This window comes from Leptomonas pyrrhocoris, assembly GCF_001293395.1.
Source record: "Leptomonas pyrrhocoris isolate H10 chromosome Unknown, whole genome shotgun sequence".
Lineage (NCBI taxonomy): Eukaryota > Euglenozoa > Kinetoplastea > Trypanosomatida > Trypanosomatidae > Leptomonas > Leptomonas pyrrhocoris.
This window is the reverse complement of record NW_015438367.1, coordinates 42,965-61,220: the sequence shown is the minus strand read 5'-3', so window position 1 is coordinate 61,220 and position 18,256 is coordinate 42,965. Positions and strand designations below refer to the sequence as shown.

The 18,256-nt window shown below is 61.0% G+C and overlaps 4 protein-coding genes across 4 annotated transcripts; all 4 read right to left on the bottom strand.

Annotated features, from left to right (window-relative positions):
- Positions 1–243: 243 nt before the first annotated feature.
- ABB37_05561 (hypothetical protein) lies at positions 244–10,375 on the bottom strand (the record flags this gene model as incomplete). The annotated part of the gene is made up of 1 exon (XM_015803636.1): positions 244–10,375. The coding sequence occupies exon 1, from the start codon at positions 9,937–9,939 to the stop codon at positions 244–246; it is 9,696 nt and encodes a 3,231-aa protein (XP_015657461.1). The 5' UTR covers positions 9,940–10,375.
- A 578-nt stretch (positions 10,376–10,953) lies between these two features.
- On the bottom strand, positions 10,954–12,795 carry ABB37_05560 (putative ATP-dependent RNA helicase; the record flags this gene model as incomplete). Its single annotated transcript, XM_015803635.1, has 1 exon — positions 10,954–12,795. The coding sequence occupies exon 1, from the start codon at positions 12,760–12,762 to the stop codon at positions 10,954–10,956; it is 1,809 nt and encodes a 602-aa protein (XP_015657460.1). The 5' UTR covers positions 12,763–12,795.
- Positions 12,796–13,324: 529 nt separating this feature from the next.
- On the bottom strand, positions 13,325–14,863 carry ABB37_05559 (WD repeat protein; the record flags this gene model as incomplete). Its single annotated transcript, XM_015803634.1, has 1 exon — positions 13,325–14,863. The coding sequence occupies exon 1, from the start codon at positions 14,717–14,719 to the stop codon at positions 13,325–13,327; it is 1,395 nt and encodes a 464-aa protein (XP_015657459.1). The 5' UTR covers positions 14,720–14,863.
- A 371-nt stretch (positions 14,864–15,234) lies between these two features.
- ABB37_05558 (putative protein kinase) lies at positions 15,235–17,088 on the bottom strand (the record flags this gene model as incomplete). The annotated part of the gene is made up of 1 exon (XM_015803633.1): positions 15,235–17,088. The coding sequence occupies exon 1, from the start codon at positions 17,038–17,040 to the stop codon at positions 15,235–15,237; it is 1,806 nt and encodes a 601-aa protein (XP_015657458.1). The 5' UTR covers positions 17,041–17,088.
- Positions 17,089–18,256: the final 1,168 nt, after the last annotated feature.

Here is an 18,256-nt window from a genome sequence, read left to right as displayed (position 1 = left end):
AGGCGGCGCCGCCGCCTCCAACACAAAAGAGCACGACTCTTTCGCGGCCAGTAAGAAAACAAATCAACCACTTACAACGGTGTTGCTGACATTCGACGGAGCAGTCGATGCAGTTGAAAGCTGAGGGAAACCGCCTGAGCCGAGTACCACACAACACAAGGCCAATGAATAATAATAATTCGAAATAATGAAAATAGTAAACGGATTAACCTGCAATGCTCATCAGTTTCCAGCTGCCCCGCCTTAGACCATAAACTGAGAAGTGCACGGCACGATGCTCGACCACACAGCGCTGTTGATCAACCGCACAAAGCGCTCAGCTAGCATTTGTTCCTCCTCGCTGAGAAAGGTCATGACGCTGTGCTGCTGCGGCGTACGCGACGGCTTGCAGTAGAGGCTGAGTTCCTCGACAACGATGCTGGCGCCAAACGGCCGGCGCGGGTCCGAGAAGCACTCCATCGCGAGAAAGCACCCGCTCTCGTCACCCTTGCCAGATGCGAAGGTGACAACGAACCAACCGCTGACGCAGCGCGACATGAAAAGGCGGTGCACATCGTAGCCGCCAACGGTGGGCGGCCCGGTTGCGGAGCCGTGGGCGAGAAGAAGGGCGTTGAGGCTGGCTGGGGAATGGTGGTCGCCGTGGCGCGTGTGCGGCGTGGCGGCGGCGGTGTCCACCTGCCCCTCGCGCGACCCCCGCTGACGCCCAATGACGAACAGAACGTGCTCTGGAAAGAGCTGCCCACACACCGCCCGCAGCCGCCGCGAGTCGCCGGTCCACTCCATCGGCTCCAAGATCATCTGCAGCACCGGCACGTAGGAGTGCAGCACAATCTTGTGCGAGTGCCCCCGCAGCAGCTCGAACTCGTCGTAGCTCGGCCACTCTCGCTCCGAGTTGCCGCGCCAGGTGGGGGTGAGACGGCCGCCGTAGAGAAACTTCGCCCACGCCACGTCGAGCCGCTCTTGCTGCGTGCTGTCGAGCAGCTGGCTCAGCAGCAAGTTCTTCGCCGTGAGGACGAGCTGCGAGAGGTCCCGGTTCGGCCCGCGGCACGCCTTGTTCACGTCGCGCGTGTTCGTCAGCAGGACGAAGAGCTGTGCCCGCTCCCAGACAATGAGGCCACAGTACGTGTACATCTCGTTCGTCTGCTCGCGCTGCAGCAGGTTGTGCTTCTGCGGGGAGAGGTACAGCACGCCGTCAGCGCCCACGTGCAGGTCGCCGTTGTTCGCCGTCCCACCCGGCGTTAAGTTCTTCAGGCGCATCACCCGCGGGTCTGTGATAGTGTACGCCGCGACGATGTCCCCGCAATACATGGGCGGGAAGGGGTGGTACTTGACTAAGTTCGCCACCGCCGTGTGCGTCTTCTGCTGACCAGACAGCACGACGGAGTGGGCACGCATGCACTGCGCCAGACCGCGCACCGCCGCGTCGTAGAGCACGCTTTCGAAGAGCAGCGTCTGCTTGAAGTCGGCGGCCACCTTCGCCGTCACCCCGGGCGACACGTCGTTCCCACTGATGACGAAGAAGTCCAGCGCGTAGTGCACTACCTGGAAGCCCACCTCGATAATAAAGAGGCCGCCGGTGGTGATGGGGGACTGCACCACCTCCTCGCCCAAAGCCTCCACCAACAGGTGGTAACGCGCGTAAAAGTCGGGGCAGCGCAGGAGGTCCACAAACGGAATGACGGCGTAGTACAGGTGGGGGCTGAAGAGCACCACATCGCCGGCTTCGTTCGTCACCTTTCCGTAGCGGCACCGCAGGCGGTTCAGCAGCACGTCGTCGGAGGTGGTGAGAGGGTCGTTGGGATCCAGGTCGATGACGCACATGGACGGGTAGAGCTGGCGGAGGTGCTCCATGTACATCTGCAGCGAGGCGTCGACGGAGCGGGAGTAACTCATGTTCTGCTGGGTCTGAGTCGGCAACGTCGGGTCCAACACATCGTCCTCGTGCCGCCACCGCTCCCGCCGCAGCGAGAAATCCGCCACACGCGCGCCAAACACCTCTTTGCTCTTCAGCTGCAGCATCACAATGGCCTTCGCAAGCTCCAGTACGTTGTTTTGCGGCCCAGCTCGCCAGACCGCGTCGCACCTCGCTAGCACCTCTGCCACGCCCGATCGCGCGTTCTGCGCCTCCACGATGATGTGCGCCGCCAAGATGTGGCGGTGGTAGCCGCAGGCGATGAGCGCGTCCGCCGGCACCCCCGTCGTCTCCGTCAGCCGACACGTCCGCGCCTCCGACTTGAGCTGCTCGCTCTGCGGCAACGAAGCGAGAATCGACATCTGCGGCTTCAAGACGCTTTGTGGATCTTCAGTCAGCAGGCGAGTCGCGATGAGGCCATCGAGGATGCGCACGCACTCCGGCAGTGTGTATTGCGGGCACTCGTCGTACAGCACCTTCATCGCGTCCTCCACCGCAAAGTCGTAGTTGACAATGAGGCCGCGGTTGTACAGCCCTTCCAGGATAACCACCAGCGGCTCGTCGTGCGCCGCGTCGGGTCGTACGCGGAAGCGCACGTTGTTCACGCGCCGCCGGTACACGTCGGAGCTGATGCGCAGCGCCTTCGAGCGGATGACGTTTGTGTCATCGCCGCAGCAGTTCCGCGCGAGGTCGGCCTCGTTAAAGGAGGAGGGAATGGCGTAGCCCAGGCGCTGCAGCAGCACGTCCTCCATCAGCGCCGACTTCTCCGCCATCTCCTGCACCACGTAGCCCAGCAGGCGCACGATGTAATCCGTGTCGCGCAGGTTGAAGATGGCGAGGGAGAGGCCGTCCGTGAGCGAGATGGACACGAGGATGCGGTAGTCCAGCAGCGGGCAGCCGCCCTCGCAGAGCTGATACTCGCCCAGCAGCGACATCTGTGACTCGCCGGTGGTGACGGCGGTGATGGGCACGCCCGGGACCACGTACGGTACCACCCGCGTGGGGGGCAGCCCGCTTGTCGATTCGGGTGAGTCCATCACGGTGTACCCACACGTTATGTACAGCTCTAGGTGGTCCGCCAAGGAGTCGTTCTGAATGCCCTCGACCCACTGCCACGAAAATCCCGGCACGTGGACCACGCCTTTGGCGATACCATGGCCAGCCGCGTAGGTGAAGCACGTCGGTGCGTAGTTCGCCAGCGCCCCACACAGGCGGTCCACCAGCATCGGCAAAACGGTCGGATTGACGTTGTCGAGCGGGAAGTGATGGAAGCGCAGCACCGAGGAGTCCTTCGAAAAGGCGGCGGGACTAAAGTGTAAGAGGTCACTCGTGGTGGTGCGCAAGGTGGAGCGGACGAGGGGGTAGGCGGGCTGCCCGGGCGCGGTAAAAGCGAAGAAACGCAGCTGCGCCATCGTCTCCTCCACGCAGTGGCTGAGGTGGGCGAGGATTGTGTTTTCAGAGTCACCGTTAATGTACCGCTCCGCGGGGATTTTGGTCAGGTAGCGATCCAGCACGATCACGTCGGGGTGGGCGGGGTTGACAAGGAGGCAGCAGGACACAAGCACATCCGTCGGGCCCTCGACAATCTTGACAAAGCGCCAGATGCGTATGCGCGTGCCGTTGCCGCCCACACCACTCGCACCACCGCCACCTCCGTCCGCACCTCCACCGTTTCCATTCGACCCCGCCTCCTTTGTCGACTCCAACTTGAGACTCTTCTCCAGGTTGTAGTGCTCCACGAAGTTGCTCGTCGCGTGCGTCGGCTCGTCCTGAATACCAAAGGGCTTGAACTTGTACTCGCGCAGGTTGAGAAAGAGCAGCGACAGAGCCATCTCCGCCTGCCGGGCCCGCTCGCGCGCATTGGAAGCAGAGGAGGAGGAGAACGAGGCTGCTGCTTGACCGTCTGACGCGCTCGAGGTTGGCGAATGGTTGAAGATGGTGCGCAGATCCACCAACACCGACTCCAACCGTTGATTCTGCAGAAAGACGAGGTCGTTGAAGGAGATCATTTTGTGCTGCACGTAGTTGAGGTGCCCCTGCAGCTCCTGAACCGCGAGGAAATAACAGAAGTCCTGCAGCTTCTGCAGTGGCCGCTGCACCTTTGCGTTGCTTGTGGCGCTGAACAGTTGCACCACCAGCTGCGGACACCGCTCCGACGACGTCAGTAGCGGCGAGCGCGTTGCGACGGAGACGGTGTTCGCCAGATCCTTCACAAACACCAGTCGGACGTAATGAAAGGTGTCACCCTCCTCGTCATCAGCCACCACAAAGCACTGGTCGCGGTTGTAGATGGTGATGAGCTCCAGCCGTGAGCTGTTAGTCTGAATCCGCGAGAGGATCTTCTTGCACTGATGCTGCAGTTTGTAGTAGATGGGAACCTCCAACACGTTGCATCCCCGGAGATAGAACGACGAGGCCCGCCCCGCGTGCGCCGGCAACGGGGCATCGTCGTCGTTCAGTGCGGAAGTTCCTTTCACGCTGCCCCCGCTGCTGCTGCTGCCCCGGTAGCCGCCGCCGCTGGAGGGGCTGCCCTGGCTGAACTGATCCCCCCACGCGGGCGGAATCAGCTCCCCGCTCGCGTTCTGCGTGTCACGCAGCTGCTTCAGCAAGTGCAGCTGGCTGACCTGTGTGATTTTGTTATAGACGTGGGCGCGGAGGCGTTTGCTGTAGGCCCGCATCGTCTCCTGCCGCGCGTTGTCGTCCGCGTCGTAGCACAGGATGCTGGCGCGGTTAATGGTGTGGTTCAGCTGCATCTCGACATGCACCAGCACCCAGCGCTTTCCAAAGTACAGCCGGTTCGGCACCACGATGTACGCAAAGTGGGTGGTGGGCAGCACCCACATCCAGTCCTCGTCGACGCAGCGACGAAAGACGTCCTGCGCGGCCGCCACCGGGTCCACGCTGCGAAACGTCGTCGCGTGCTGCGTAAACTCGATGGGGAAGGTGGAGAAGATGAAGCGGCGGGAGCTGAGCAGTGCGGGTGTCACCACCACACGCAGGAGGTCACGAAGTCCGGTGTCGTCGCGCACGTTTTGCGTGGCCAGCGAAGCGGCGTGGGAAAGCATCGCATCTCGCTGCCTTAGCGCACTTGCACTGGCATCTTTGTTTGCTGACGAAGCAACAGAGTCGACATCGTCGCTGCCGCCGTGTCGGCCCGTCATCACGAGAGACTGCAAGCGTGTAAAGGACGTGCAGCAGCACGCACTCTGCAGACAATAGGTCGCAATGCGCCACGCCAGCCGACTCGTAATGCCGCGCATCGACCTCTCCACGTACTCCGGCAGCGACCCAAAGTCATTGCAGTCGCGAAAGACGTCGTCGCAGCGACGGCGGTCCCACGGCGCGGCGGCGGGCTGGGCGAAGAGCCGGTCGAGGGCGGAGCCGGCGGCCTCCTCGGCGGTGCCACGATGACTCGGTGTGATGTGCGAAGGCGCCGATGCGGGTGCGGATGACGACGATAGCGGCTTCGACGCGGCGTTGGCGGCGGTGACCATCACCGGCCCTTCCTCAGCGGTAAAGCGATAAAACAGCAGCCGCAGCGTGCGACGCACGGCAGACTGCGGTGGACAGAAAGACTCGTCCTTGCATAGCTCCAGCAAGTCGATGGGCACCGTTTTAAGGAAGACGCGGAGGAGGAGGCGAGTCGGGGGCGCGTTCCTGTCGGTCAGCGCCCCCACCGTCGCGTCGCTCAGGGTGCAGGTCTCTGCTGGCATTGCGGCAGAGGGCACGAACCACGGCGTGCTGTCGCGCAGCGTGTTCTCCCGGAGTGCGTTGTTAGAGGCAGCCGAAGAAGCCGAGGCCGAGGAGATCCACAAGCATTGCCCAGGCGCCTCGGCCTCGTCGCCGTCGGCATTGCGGACAGAGGACGCCTGCAACACCGCGCAGACCTTCACCGCCACCGGCAGCAGGTCCAGACGGACGTGGCCGCTGCGCTCGCCGCCGTCGCCGTCGTCGTCGCGGTCCTCCTCCGTGCCGTCGTCGCCGTCGCCGTCGTCGTCGTCATACTCCCCTCCCTCTCCGTCGCTGTCGCCCACAGACACCCCTTCGAGCGTGGCACGCAGGGCGGACCGCTCCCGCTTCGAGAGCGGCAGCCACAGCGTCGGGTGTGTTGGAAAACTCCGCTGGTGCGCCGCCACAACGTCCATCAGCACTTCTTGCATTTTGCCGCTGAAGCCGGCGCTCATTCCGGCACCGTAGCGCCACAGCACGACGTGGAGAAGGTGTGTCGCGTCGATCTCGGCGGCGTAGTTGCCCAGGTGGCGGTAGGTGTCGGCGAGTTCAGACACCGGCGCCGAGGCCTCTTCGTCCGGTGCGATCCGTATGAGTCGCAGCAGCTCACGTGCGCAGTAGACGGATGTGAAGACGGTTAGGAGGTGCCGCAGCGAAAGCACAACGGCGCGGTCGGCCACGCACTCCGGCGGGACGGACTTTGCCATCGCCGCTGCCGCTGCACTCGTCATCGTCTGGGCGCTGCACGCGCTCGGGCTGGCAAGGTATTGCTGGGCGAGGGTGTGCTCCAGCAGCTGCTGGTCCAGGGCGGCGAGGGCCACCTTCACGGTGTGCTGCCTTGTGCCGTCGTCGGTGTCCGACTCGAGCATCAGCACACACAGTATGGTGTTGTAGCGCATAGGGCTTATGACGGAGATGTACACGTTGGTTTCCGGGTCCACCACCGCCTTGCCGGAGGAGAGGAGCTGCGCGTAGTCGGCGTGGAGGGCACGCGCGGCGACGACGGTGCTGCGGTCACCGACGCAGCTCACAATGTTCAACAGCCGGTCCCGAAGCTGAACGCACCCATCCACGCCCAGCGACGGCGGTGAGCGCAGCTCCACCACCTCGGTGTATTTTGAGTGCAAGTAGTGGAGAAGAGACTCCACGCGTGCGGTGACGGGGGTGTAGCCGCGCTCGCGCATCTGACGCGGCAGAGTGCGGCGCTCTCCTGGCTGGTTGCTCGAGAACGCTTTGCAGGTGAAGAGTGCCGTGGCGATGTGGAGATCTTCCTGGATGTCGTGCGTGTACGCCCAGACAGAGGAGCGCGCCCGTTTGAAAGGAGTGACGAGTCGTCGAATGAAAATGGGTGAGGCCGCAGACGGTGCGGCGGTGGCGGGGAGGGCCTCCAGTACGTCGAAGACGCACAAGTCCATCTGCGTCTCGGGGTTGCCAATGCGCCTCATGAGAACCGCCTTCAAGGAGGTCGTGTAGTACACCACAAGCACGAAGCCGGCGTGCAGGCGACGTGACACAAAGAAGCCGAAAGCCTCCTCCGTGAGGTAGGGGTAGTACTCACTGCAGCCCAAAATCCAGCGGAAACACAACGCGTTCAGCAGCGACCAAGGAAAGGTGAGCATCGGGCAGCGATAACACTGCTCGAGCAGTGCGGAGTGCGTGGTGGAGCCGTCGCGTGACTCACCATTGCCGCTGCGGTCACCGCCGCAGGAGCGAATGATGCCCTCTGTGTAGCTCGTCAGCATACGCATGCGCCGCTGGCTTAAGCTCGCCTTGACGAGCTGTAGTGCTTCTTCGTTTTCCGTGCGGTGGGAGGCGCGAACAAGCAGGTACTTCTCCTTCCGCGCAGTCCCCGCATTGCGCTCTTTCACTGTCTCAAAGATGTCTGTCAACACGGCCTGCACCACCGCCCGCTGCTGCTCGCGGTCGCACAGCACGCAGCTCACACGACACTCAAAGCCACCTGCCAGTCCAAAGTCGTTGCCCGCAGCGGTGTTGTACAAAGGAAAGAACTGCACCAAAGAAAAGGCGGCAGATGCCGACGGAGTGACGATGCCGCCGCCTCCCTTCACAAGCGGACAGCTGTCGGAGGCGGAGGAGGCCCTCACTACCCGCAGGTACGTCAGCTCCTCCTCACGACCCACCAAACAGTGACGGCGCAGCATGGCAGAACGCAGGCATGCGCGAGCAGCGGACTCCGTCGCGGCTCCGCTTAAGCTCGCCGCGCGGCTGTGTGCGACCAACGTGCTAGGCGGCAGATACTCAAAGCGGAAGAAGACACCTATGGAGACGGCCATGGCGGTGTTAAACCACTCTGACAGCACGCCTTCTGCGCCAGAGAAGCGCTGCAAGTCCGGTATGGGGCCGATGGTTTTCGGAAGCGGCGACGTGTTCACCATGCGCATGAGCACCTGCTCCGCCTTCATCCAGAGGTGCACCTGCAGTCGGAGCAGCGTCAAGTAGGCCAGCCAGTGCCCGCTCCCCTCGCTGACGACGCTCGTGGAGTTCTCGTCCCATTGCTTCTTGCAGAAGTGGTCGACGAGAGCCTTGGTGCCGGAGACGAGCAGCCGGCGGTACACCGCGGGTCGGTTGATGTTCATCTCGTAATGGAGGCTGATGGCGCCACAGTGGAAGTCGTGATCGTAGCGCGCGGCCAGATGGGAGGCCGCACTCGTCTCGTTGTGGTAGTCGATGAGCACGCTCCAGCCCTGGTTGAAGCGCAAGGCGGCGGTCGTGCTCAGCAGCTCCACCATCGTCGCCTCCGCCACGAAGTCGGGCAGATCGTGGTCGCCGTCGTACAACGCCACAGGTTCGCACAGTGCATCGGCGAGAAGGTCGCGCCGCGTGGCGCCTGGGCTGGCGACAGGGAAGCGATTGATGAGGTGCACAAATACCTGCTGCGCAAGGCAGCGCGCACCCTCGAACTTGTGACACCACTCGCTGTTCAGCCGGTGTGCCCCCAGCGCCAGCCAGTAATCCACGTGCACCGCGAAGCCGCCGACCGCCGACAGAAAACGTGCCAGCGGACTCAGCTCCGGCGAGTCAAAGATGAGGATGCGATTGAGCGCCACGAGGGACACGATTAAGCTCTTGCGGCGCACCATGCTCTCTAGAAACGTGAGGGTGTCCGACGAGGACATGGTGCCGACGTCGCTGACAAAGACGATGGTGTTGCACTCGTCGGAGGCGTCCGGCATCGCACGTGTTAAGTACTCGATCGACGCGCTCAGCGACGACTGCGGCCACTCCTGCGGGCTTCTGTGCTCTCGATAAGCGTTCTCGTAGCGCGTCAACAGGTCGCGCAGGCGGTCCATAAAGCTGCCATCGTCCAAGAGCACGCGGGCGTCGCAGTGGGAGAGCAGCGTGACGGCGGAGCAGCGAGAGGCATCGTCGCCGGCGGTCTCCAGAGCGGTGAAGCGGCGGTGCTCCGGCGGGTACATGATGATCGCCGGGTGCTGCGGCTGCCGCGGGCGCATGCAAGGGGCGCCGCCGCCGCTGCTGTTGCTACTGCTATTTCCGCCGCCGCATGTCTTTGCGTGTGTCTCTGGTGGGGCGGCCTCGAACGGCACTGCCTGCTCGACTTCTTGGGGCACGTTCAACAAGACGATGCTGACATACACCGTCGGGTCCCACACCTGCCGCAGCAGGCGAGTGCGGGTTTGCTCATCAGCGATGTTCGCCTCCACAAAGAGGCGTATTTGCTGCATGTCCTGCTCACGTGCGAAGAGCGTCGTCTCGACGACCTGCAGGAGGGTGGCGACGACGGTGGGGATGCGGTCGACGAGCACGACGCCGTTGCGCGTAATGCTGAAGACGTCTCGGCCGTAATCCAGCGCAATCCATAAATGGTAAGACTGGTAGAGCACCTCCATCGGCCAGTTCCAGTAGTTCGACTGGCTACTCGTCGTGTTGTCCCACGGCTTGGCGTCGAGGTCGTCGGTGCCGTCGAAGAACGCGTTGGAAACGTCGCCGTCGCCCTGGGATTCAAATTGTGGGGATATGAAGTAATCCGGCGAGGAGGAGGCGCTGATGTTTGTGTTGAAGGTGTTGCCAGTGCTCGGTGTGGCCGGGAAGGTGCGGTCGCCGTAGCATACCCCTCTCTTTAGCTCCTCGAACGTTCGAATGAGCATGCGACGATCTAGCTCTACGCTCAGCGACGCCGGCACCGCGGCGGCCCCGCCGCCTTTTGAGGTGAAGAGACGGTGGTGCCGCAGTGCGTAGTCCACCTTGGCGTCGCTATCGAATTCATCTGCGCGGTCAAAGAGCAGGTAGTGGTTCACCGGTGACGTGTCCGTTGTCATCGTGCCCGGCAGAGGTGCCACGACCAACGCAAATAAATGTTTTGCTTTCGAGCTGCTCCGGCAACGAAGCGCATAAAAAACTGCACCGCACGTCAACTACGGCGACGCGACGCACAGAGCAGCAGTGCCGGTAAACGTGGAATTCGAGAAGAGAGAACACAAAATGTGAAGGCAAAAGCTTCGAGAACCGAAGGAAGCGAAGGTACTATATTTTAATAGTGGAGGCGACCCACACAGACAGTGGCGATCGTCAAGGTGTATGTATGCGCGTGTGCGTGTCGAAACAGGCCGCTCCCATCGATACTGAAAGAGAGGCGTGGCAGAGCCTCCCCAGCCCAAACCACAACGTACGCGGCGCCTTCACAAGGGTGACGAGGCAGAAAGTCGGTAAAGCAACAGCACGACCAGCAGCAGCGGTATAACTAAACAAAACACTTTAAATGAGAAGAAGCAGATAAAAGTTGGAGAAAAAATGGGGTCGAACGCCACGCAACGTCCGCAGTCAAAAGCCGATGTGTCAACGTCCACCTGCTGGAGCGGCGCCGACGGCTGTCGCCATGCGCAGTTCCTCTGTGCGGTGCGTAGGTGCTCTGGATTTCACTTCAGAACCGTAATACCGCACATGCGCCTTGCCGCCGCAGTTTGGCTCACTCGGCACGCACAACGTCCCGGATAATATGAGATCAGCGCTTCACAAAAACACAAAAAGAAGGTGTGTGTGTGTGTGTGCACATCCTTGAAGTCAGCGCGCCTGTGTGCCTCAGGGTGCGGTTGTTCCTCTCCTATTGAGAATGTATTTGCGTACATTTCTTAATTACAAACGTAAGTTAAAGTCATTTAATCGAACAAAGGAGGAATAAGAAGAAAAAAACAAATGGCGTGCCACTCGCCTATTGGCGGTACCGCTTCTGCTTCATTTACTCCCACAGCATGCAACTCTCAACGCACAGTACAAGCGACACACCTTGTTGCGCACGACATACCCATGGAGTTCATAAGGCGCTCTGATGCACCCTAGCTCCTGCGCTTCGACGAGCGGAGCTTTGAGACGACGGCTTTCAGTGGATCGACGGTGGCCTTCTTGGCTGCTTTGCGGAGGAGGTTCGACTGCGTCTGGTTCGCATGCACACGCTTGCGGTACTCGCCGGCGTCATCAATCGTTGACAGCTTCATGTAGTAAGGCACGTCGAGAATGTTTCGCTCCACCTTCACCTTCTTCGACGAGCGCCGCATGACGCGCTTCAAGGCATCTGTGTCCTTCTGTGAGAGATGGTTGGCCAGGTAGGAGCTGCGGCTGAGCTCGGAGGCGACGGAGGCGACACGCATCTTGCGCGTCGACGTGCGGGTGATGTTGCCCAGCACGCTGTCGACGCGGTACTGCAACTTCGCCACCGTTGCCCGCAGCATCTGGCGAAAAGGGCCAATGGACTCGCCTCGCTCGGTGCAGTACGCACGCAGAGGCTGGAGATACTTGCGGGCCTGCGGCACGCTGAAGATAGCGATGGACACGCCCTCCTCCCCGGCGCGGCCGGCGCGGCCAATGCGGTGGGTGTAGCGCGAGAGCGCAATCGGGTCCGTCGCCTCCACGCCGTCAAACAAAATGACGTTGCGCACGTGGGCGAAGTCGATGCCGCGGTGCAGCGCCGACGGGGCCTCGTCGTTGTGGCGCGAGCGACGCCGCGAGGACGACTTCTTCGACGTCTCCGCCACCGCCGCCACGCTGCTCTGCGACTCCTCCTCCAGCGACATCTGCAGCTGCGCCGCGCTCTCCAACGTGCCGTCGGTGCACACGAGCGTCGAGACGGCGCCGCTCTGGAATCGCTTCAGCGTGTCGAGGCGGACGTTGATGGGCAGATTGGCGTCGTAGGCCAGCGTGGCCACGCCGAGCTGCTCTAAGAAGTTCTGCAGCCGGTACGTCTGTTCGTCGTCGTTCACGAAGATGAGCGTTTTGCCTTGGATCAGTGCCATGCGGTAGAGCCCGAAGAGCAGGGTGTGGCTGTGACACTCGTCGGTGGCAACCAGGTAATACTGATGGAGGGTGGTCTTGAGCGGGTCCTTCACGATGATGCGCGACTCCACGACGGGCCCACGCTGCGCTTCCGCTGGTGCGGCGGCTCCCGCTTTCTTACTCCGCACCTCGTCGCGTACGTCCTCGGAGGTCAGCACGACGTTGACGGGGTGCCGCAGCAGCTGCCCTTTCATTGCCGCCACACCTTTCGTGAGCGTCGCGGAGGCTAAGATGACCTGCATGCTCGGCGGCAGCAGAGACTGCACGGTGCGCAGAGAGCGTTCCGCCACGGAGGCGACAACGTCGGCCTCGTCCAGCACGAAGAAGCGCACGTGCTGCAACACCGCGGCGGTGATAGCGCCTTGATTGCACACCTTCGCCAGCAATGCCGCCGTGGAGACGACGATGTGCGCCGCCTGCACTCTACTGGCGGTCACGCCGCCGCCGCTGGCCAAATTATCGACGACGAAGCGCGGCTGGACGTACTTTGCGATTTCACTCGCCGCCTCCGTCGTCTGCTCGCACAACTCCACCGACGGCACGAGGATGAGGACGGACGGGTTCGATGGCGCGTGTTGGGCGCCGCGCTGCTCCCGCTCCGTGATAAGGCGTTGCACGGCGGGAATGACGAAGGCGCCGGTTTTTCCAGAACCGGTGCGAGACTGAATGGAAATGTCCTTTCCTTTCAACGCGAGCGGCACGCACGCGCTCTGCACCGCCGTCGGCTTCGTCCACCCCAAATCCTTCAGTGCCTCTAGGATGCGAGTATCGAGCGGCAGCTCCGACCACTCTGATTGAATGTCACTGTCCGCCATAAGAATTCTTTCAGCGATCTTTAACGTTCTACTAGCGGAAAGGGAGGCAAAACAGGTATATTGCGATTGTACATAAGTAAAAACACATATATATATATATATATATATTGTTAAGTGAATTCCAGAAGAGCGAAGCGATACGAGGAAGTTGGGCATTTCGAATACGCTGATGCTCCATTGAGACGGCTGAAGATGGCACGCTTCACAACACCACCGCGTCGTGGGACCAGAAGTGCGTCTCGCTGCCACTCGCAACTCGCCCCACCAAACCGAGGTGAAATGACTGTGCCGCACTGTCTGTGAGAACTGCCGCCTGCCCAAAGCACAACGAATCAAAAGAATAACATCATACTGCTCTTCTGCAACTATTAGTACATTTAATGGAACAGCCTTTTATTACCTCTATGCGTATGCACCACACGTGTAACTTCTATGGTCAATCCAACACCGTCATCCATCCCTCCCCCCCCCCTCCCTCCCAATACAACACAAGAAGAAGCGGCCACACATCACAGAAAACACGCACGCCGCTTCGTCCGGCTGTTTTTCCCCTTCTCCTCCTCTACGCACAGAAGAAAAAGTCCCGCGGACGCCACAGCATGACGGCGTTGCTGTCCGTCGACACGAGCTGCCCCGCCCCGTCCTCCTGCCAATTCCACCCGATATCCATGATGCCGTCTGTGTGCCCGCAGTGTTTAAAGAGCGTCTTCTGCCGGGTGCAGTTGTAGATGCCCACCACCCCATCGTGGCCACCCGAGGCGAACAGGTGACGGGAGTGGGGGCACCACTCCAGAGTGGTCACCTCGCCGCTGTGCAGGCGGTCCACCAGCACCGGCTGGCTGCTGTTCCGCAGGTCAAAGAAGAACACACTGCCCTGCCTATCACCGATCAGGAGCGAGTTGCCGTCCAGCGGGGAGAGGGCGAGCGACGTGGCAGGGTGGCGGAGAGAGAATATCTCCGTCGAGTGTGCCCGCCGTGTATCGCTGAAGTGCACCGCGCCGGAGGTGGACGCCGTTAGGAACGTCCCCGGCAGCTTCCACGAGAAATCGACGTGCGTCACGCGAGCCTCCTCGTCTTCCAGCGAAAACACGCTGCTGGGTTCCACCTGACGGCTGTCCTCCTTCGACAAGTTCGCCACCTTCCACACGCACACGCGTCCGGTGGAGCCAGAGGCCAGCACGCCCTCCTCGCTGGTGCTCCAGCACACATTGTCCGCAACGCCGCTGCCGCCGCTCAAGGTGAGAACGTGCTGCCCGTCACCGGTTCGACGGTCCCACCTGTCCTGCTCGGTGGCCACCACGTTCAGCGCACGCATGCGCTTGTGGTACTGCGCTCGCTCCTCCTCCGTCGCCTCGGTGCTGAGCTCGTTGGGCGGCAGCGGCGCTCGCGGCCGCGGAGGGTCGTTGGGGAAGCGACCCAACGACACTCTCGACCAGTCAAACACGTAGAGGCTGCCGTTGCTGGACGACGAGGCCAACAGCAGCGGATTCGCCGGCATGTAGCGCGCCGCCAGTACGTCTCCATCGTGCAGGATGCGCCGCTCCACGTTGAGGCCGCACGCGTGCGGTGCCATGCCGTAGCCGCCTACCTCCCCGGTGGCCTCCGAGTAGGCCGCATTCGACCTGTCGAGGGACTGCGTGTCGTGTGGCACGGTGGCAGACAGCATCTGCAGGTAGTTCTGCTCCTGCCCGCCGGTGCGGGTGCCGCTGAGGATGGTGTGCATGGTCAGTCCCGCCTTGGTGCTGACGTAGGGCATGAACTGTGCCACGGGGCTCTCCCACACAAGGTCAATGTGGAAGAGTTGCTGGTAGAGGTTGCGTGTGTGCTTGCGCCACGTACAGAAGCGCTGTGTCTCTTGATAGGACTGCGCTGCGTCCTCGCCAGTGGAAGACTGCTGAGAAGACGCCACAGCTGCTGGCGCCTCGCCGGTGCACACGACGTCCGTGTTTGGCTCCATTGCCCGTATTTCCCTTTGAAATAATTATTTCTGGCAGTTAGTTTACGGTGTCTACCACGAAGAAAAGTGAGCGCCGTTCCGTTGAGTGACGGCTGTGCTGCCGATGTTGTCCGACACGCACCTGGCCTGGAAAATGCGACGTCTGTGAGTTTTCGAATAAGAAGAAGAGGACAAGGACAACACAACGCAACGAGAGAGAAGTGGAGAGGCAACATCATCGCAGCAACCGAGAAGAGTAAAACAAATCCAATCCACACGGAGGAGCATGAATGAAGGCCCAACGAACTGCGAGGACGCGCAACGCAGGCCGTTCCATCGTTGTGACAGCGATGCTCAACTAGTTGTGGAAAATCATAAAGGAACGCGTTAAATGCGAAGGGATGTCTTTCTCCGCTGTGGTTCACGAGCGACGAAGAGAAGCAGCTGGGGCTTGTACGCTTGAAACGGTGTCTCACGAGACACTGCGAAGACGTGGAAAATAATGGATGTGAACGGCGCTCCATGGTCGCCCGCAGTTACGCGATCGTCGGTGTCGACGGTGACCCGGGCAGGTGTTGATCCTCCTCCGCTGCGTTCTTCTCCGCCGTCAAGCAGGTTGCTCGCTTCGCGCGTGCCGCCGCCGGTGTTGACTTCACCGGTCGGAAAAAGCGCGGCGACACCATCGCGGTGGCGGACAACATGTCCTTGTCGTCGTCGCTGCCCCGCACGCCACCGCGCAGCTCGATGCCGCTCAACCACGGGTGGAGGCAGACCTCCGCCAGCGTGGCGCGCCCCGCCGGGTCAGTCACCATCATGCGCGATATCAAGTCCGTGCACGACGCAGAGAGGTGCTGCATGCATCGATGCAGCACGACGGAGGCACCGAGCGGCGGGGGCTTCGGCACCGTGCCGGAGCACAGAATGTACAGCAGCACCCCCAGCGACCAGACGTCCACGGCGGACGTGACCTTCACCGGCGGCGGCGGTGCAAGAGCGCGACGGGGCCCGTCCCCCTCCTCCTCCTCCACCTGCACATCCGGTTGAGGGTAGTAGGCGAGCTCCGGCGCAGCGTAGACTGGTGTGCCGCCCAGCCCGCCCCCCTCTTCCGCTGTCTCTTCGGCGTCCTCGCCAGCCCCTCCGGCGTACTTCGCGACGCCGAAGTCGGTCAGCTTCAACTGCACCTCGAAGGGCGAGAGCGCCGTCGCCTCGCTCTGGTGGTCCTCCAGCGCAGACAGCGCCGCACCCGCACGCGTGTCCGGGTCAGACAGCCCCGCTGTGCGGTTCGACGTGCTTGCCGACCCTGACGCAGGAGCGGCGAGCCGCCACGCCGTCTCCTTGCCCGCGTAGTCCACGAGCACGTTCTCCGGCTTCACGTCGCAGTGGACGATGTTGCGGCGGTGAATGTATAGAAGCGCCTCCAGAAGCTGCACGAACAGGTGCCGCGCCTCCGCCTCGGTGAAGGGGTTGCGTCCGCGTCCCACGACGTAGTCAAAGAGGTCACCGCCGCGCACGTACTCCATCACGAGCGCCACACAGCCGCCGCCCTCGAAGGCGTCCAGCACCTTCACAATGTTCGGGTGGTCCATGCCACGCATCATCTCAATTTCCGTGTGGAGCGACGCCGCGGCTGCCTCGGAGCACAACCGCCGCCGCTCAATGAGCTTCACGGCGACCGCCTCGCCCGTCTCTCGATCGGTAGCGAGGCGCACCGCCGCGAAACTGCCCTGACCGACCACAGGACCCAACTCGTACCGCTGCATCCCCTCGATCGCCGGGAATAGCGGCGACGTCTGGCCAGGCAGCGGTGCGAACTCGAAGGAGTAGAGGGCGGCGCCGGCGCACGTTGGGTTCATGAACGAGATCGTGTCGCGTGGGTGCAGCACCGAGCACCGCCCGCGTCCCACTCGTTTCCCATTGATGAAGGTGCCGTTAAAGCTGTTATCGTGCACGAAGACTTCATCGCCCAACACGGAGAGCACGCAGTGCAGCCGCGAGACAGCCGCGGAGTTCAACACAAAATCGGAACAGCTTGGGTCTCGACCAATGCGAATCCCCTCGATGCCAAACTTCTTTTTTTCTGAAGAGGCGGTTGCAGGAGAGGCGGAGAGAGGGATGAGCTCAAACAGGACGGTGCGGGGAGAGTGCGTCGGTGTGCTTTCCTGCGATTCCACTCGCTCATTCACGGAGCCGTCGTCGACGCCGTCGTGGGCGGGAAACGCGCTGCCTGGCGGCGGAAAGGAGGGGCCGAGGGTCCGCTTCTCGGTGTAAAGAGAGTGCGAGCGCTCCCGCTTGAAGCTAGTTTGGCAGCGCTCACGGTGCAGTCCAGACGACTCGCCGTCCATTTTTTCATTGAAGGAGAAAGACCTGCTCGGAATGTATATACGGAATCTTTTGCGCAACAAGATGTAGCGTGCGTTGACGAAGCGGGGTGAGGCAGGAAATAGAAGAAGAAGACGAGAAAGACGGATGCAGAGAGAGCAAAACGCCCGGTTAACCATGTTCTCAAGAGATCGGCAGAAGAAGTCAGAGCCGCGCATCTCGAATCCATGGGGGAGATCGTCACTCTTTCAGGGACTCTCATGGCGATAGACACCAACAACAGTAAAAAAAGGGGGTTGTGAAGGGTGCTACACGTCTACCGAACATTTTAGCGGTGTTGATGGGCACACAGCAAAGATTAACCCACGTCCCCCACCCCACCGCCCCTACACGTTTTATGCATCGACTACAGAAATCTGAAAAGCTGCCACCGTTAGACGAAGAGGAGAAAACTGTCAACACAGCCATATATCAAAGCTGTGCCATTGTCATTAAACGGCTGCTTCTGGTGCGCGGGTGGCGTCTTCTGCGCGTCTTCTCCCTCCGTTGCTGGCGTAGCTTAGTATTATTATTATTATTATTATTTGCTTTGTGAGAAGGCAAGTGCCTCGTATTGTGAACAGATATATTTGAAATACGGGCGTCACTTGCTCCTTGCGACCTTTCCCCCTTTATCGAATGAACAGCGATCGTGTTCTTCCCGCTAATTACCTCAGGCAAAGAAAGAAGGGAGGGAGGTGGATGGCGCTCGTTCAGGTAAATTGCTGCGACGAAATGCGCAAAAACTGCACGCGAACAGCGCCAGCAACGCAATAAGGAAGTGAGAGTAAAATGATTAAGAGAAAACAAGAAAAAATTTCAACACACCAGAGATAACGTATTAACAAATAAGAGGGTCTTTTATTGACAGCAAAAAAAAAAACAATAACAGTATTGCCTCGCTCTCCAAAGACCACGACTGCTGGGGAACTCTTGCTCCTATTACTCCTTGAGGATAGTTTCTCTTTGAGAGCGCAGCACTGAAGAGGAGGGGAGGGGGAGGGAGAAGGAGAGGGGCAGGCCTTCTGCGCCATGTTTCCTTCACCAAAAAGAAAACACCTAAGTATATGATACATCTTTTCAATCGTCATGATAACGACGAGCTAAAACAGAAGACAAAGCATCACTACTGAGTTGCTACTACAAAAAAGAGCGTTGGTGAAGTTGACTGTTGCAACTCATTTTATGATCGTCTGCTAA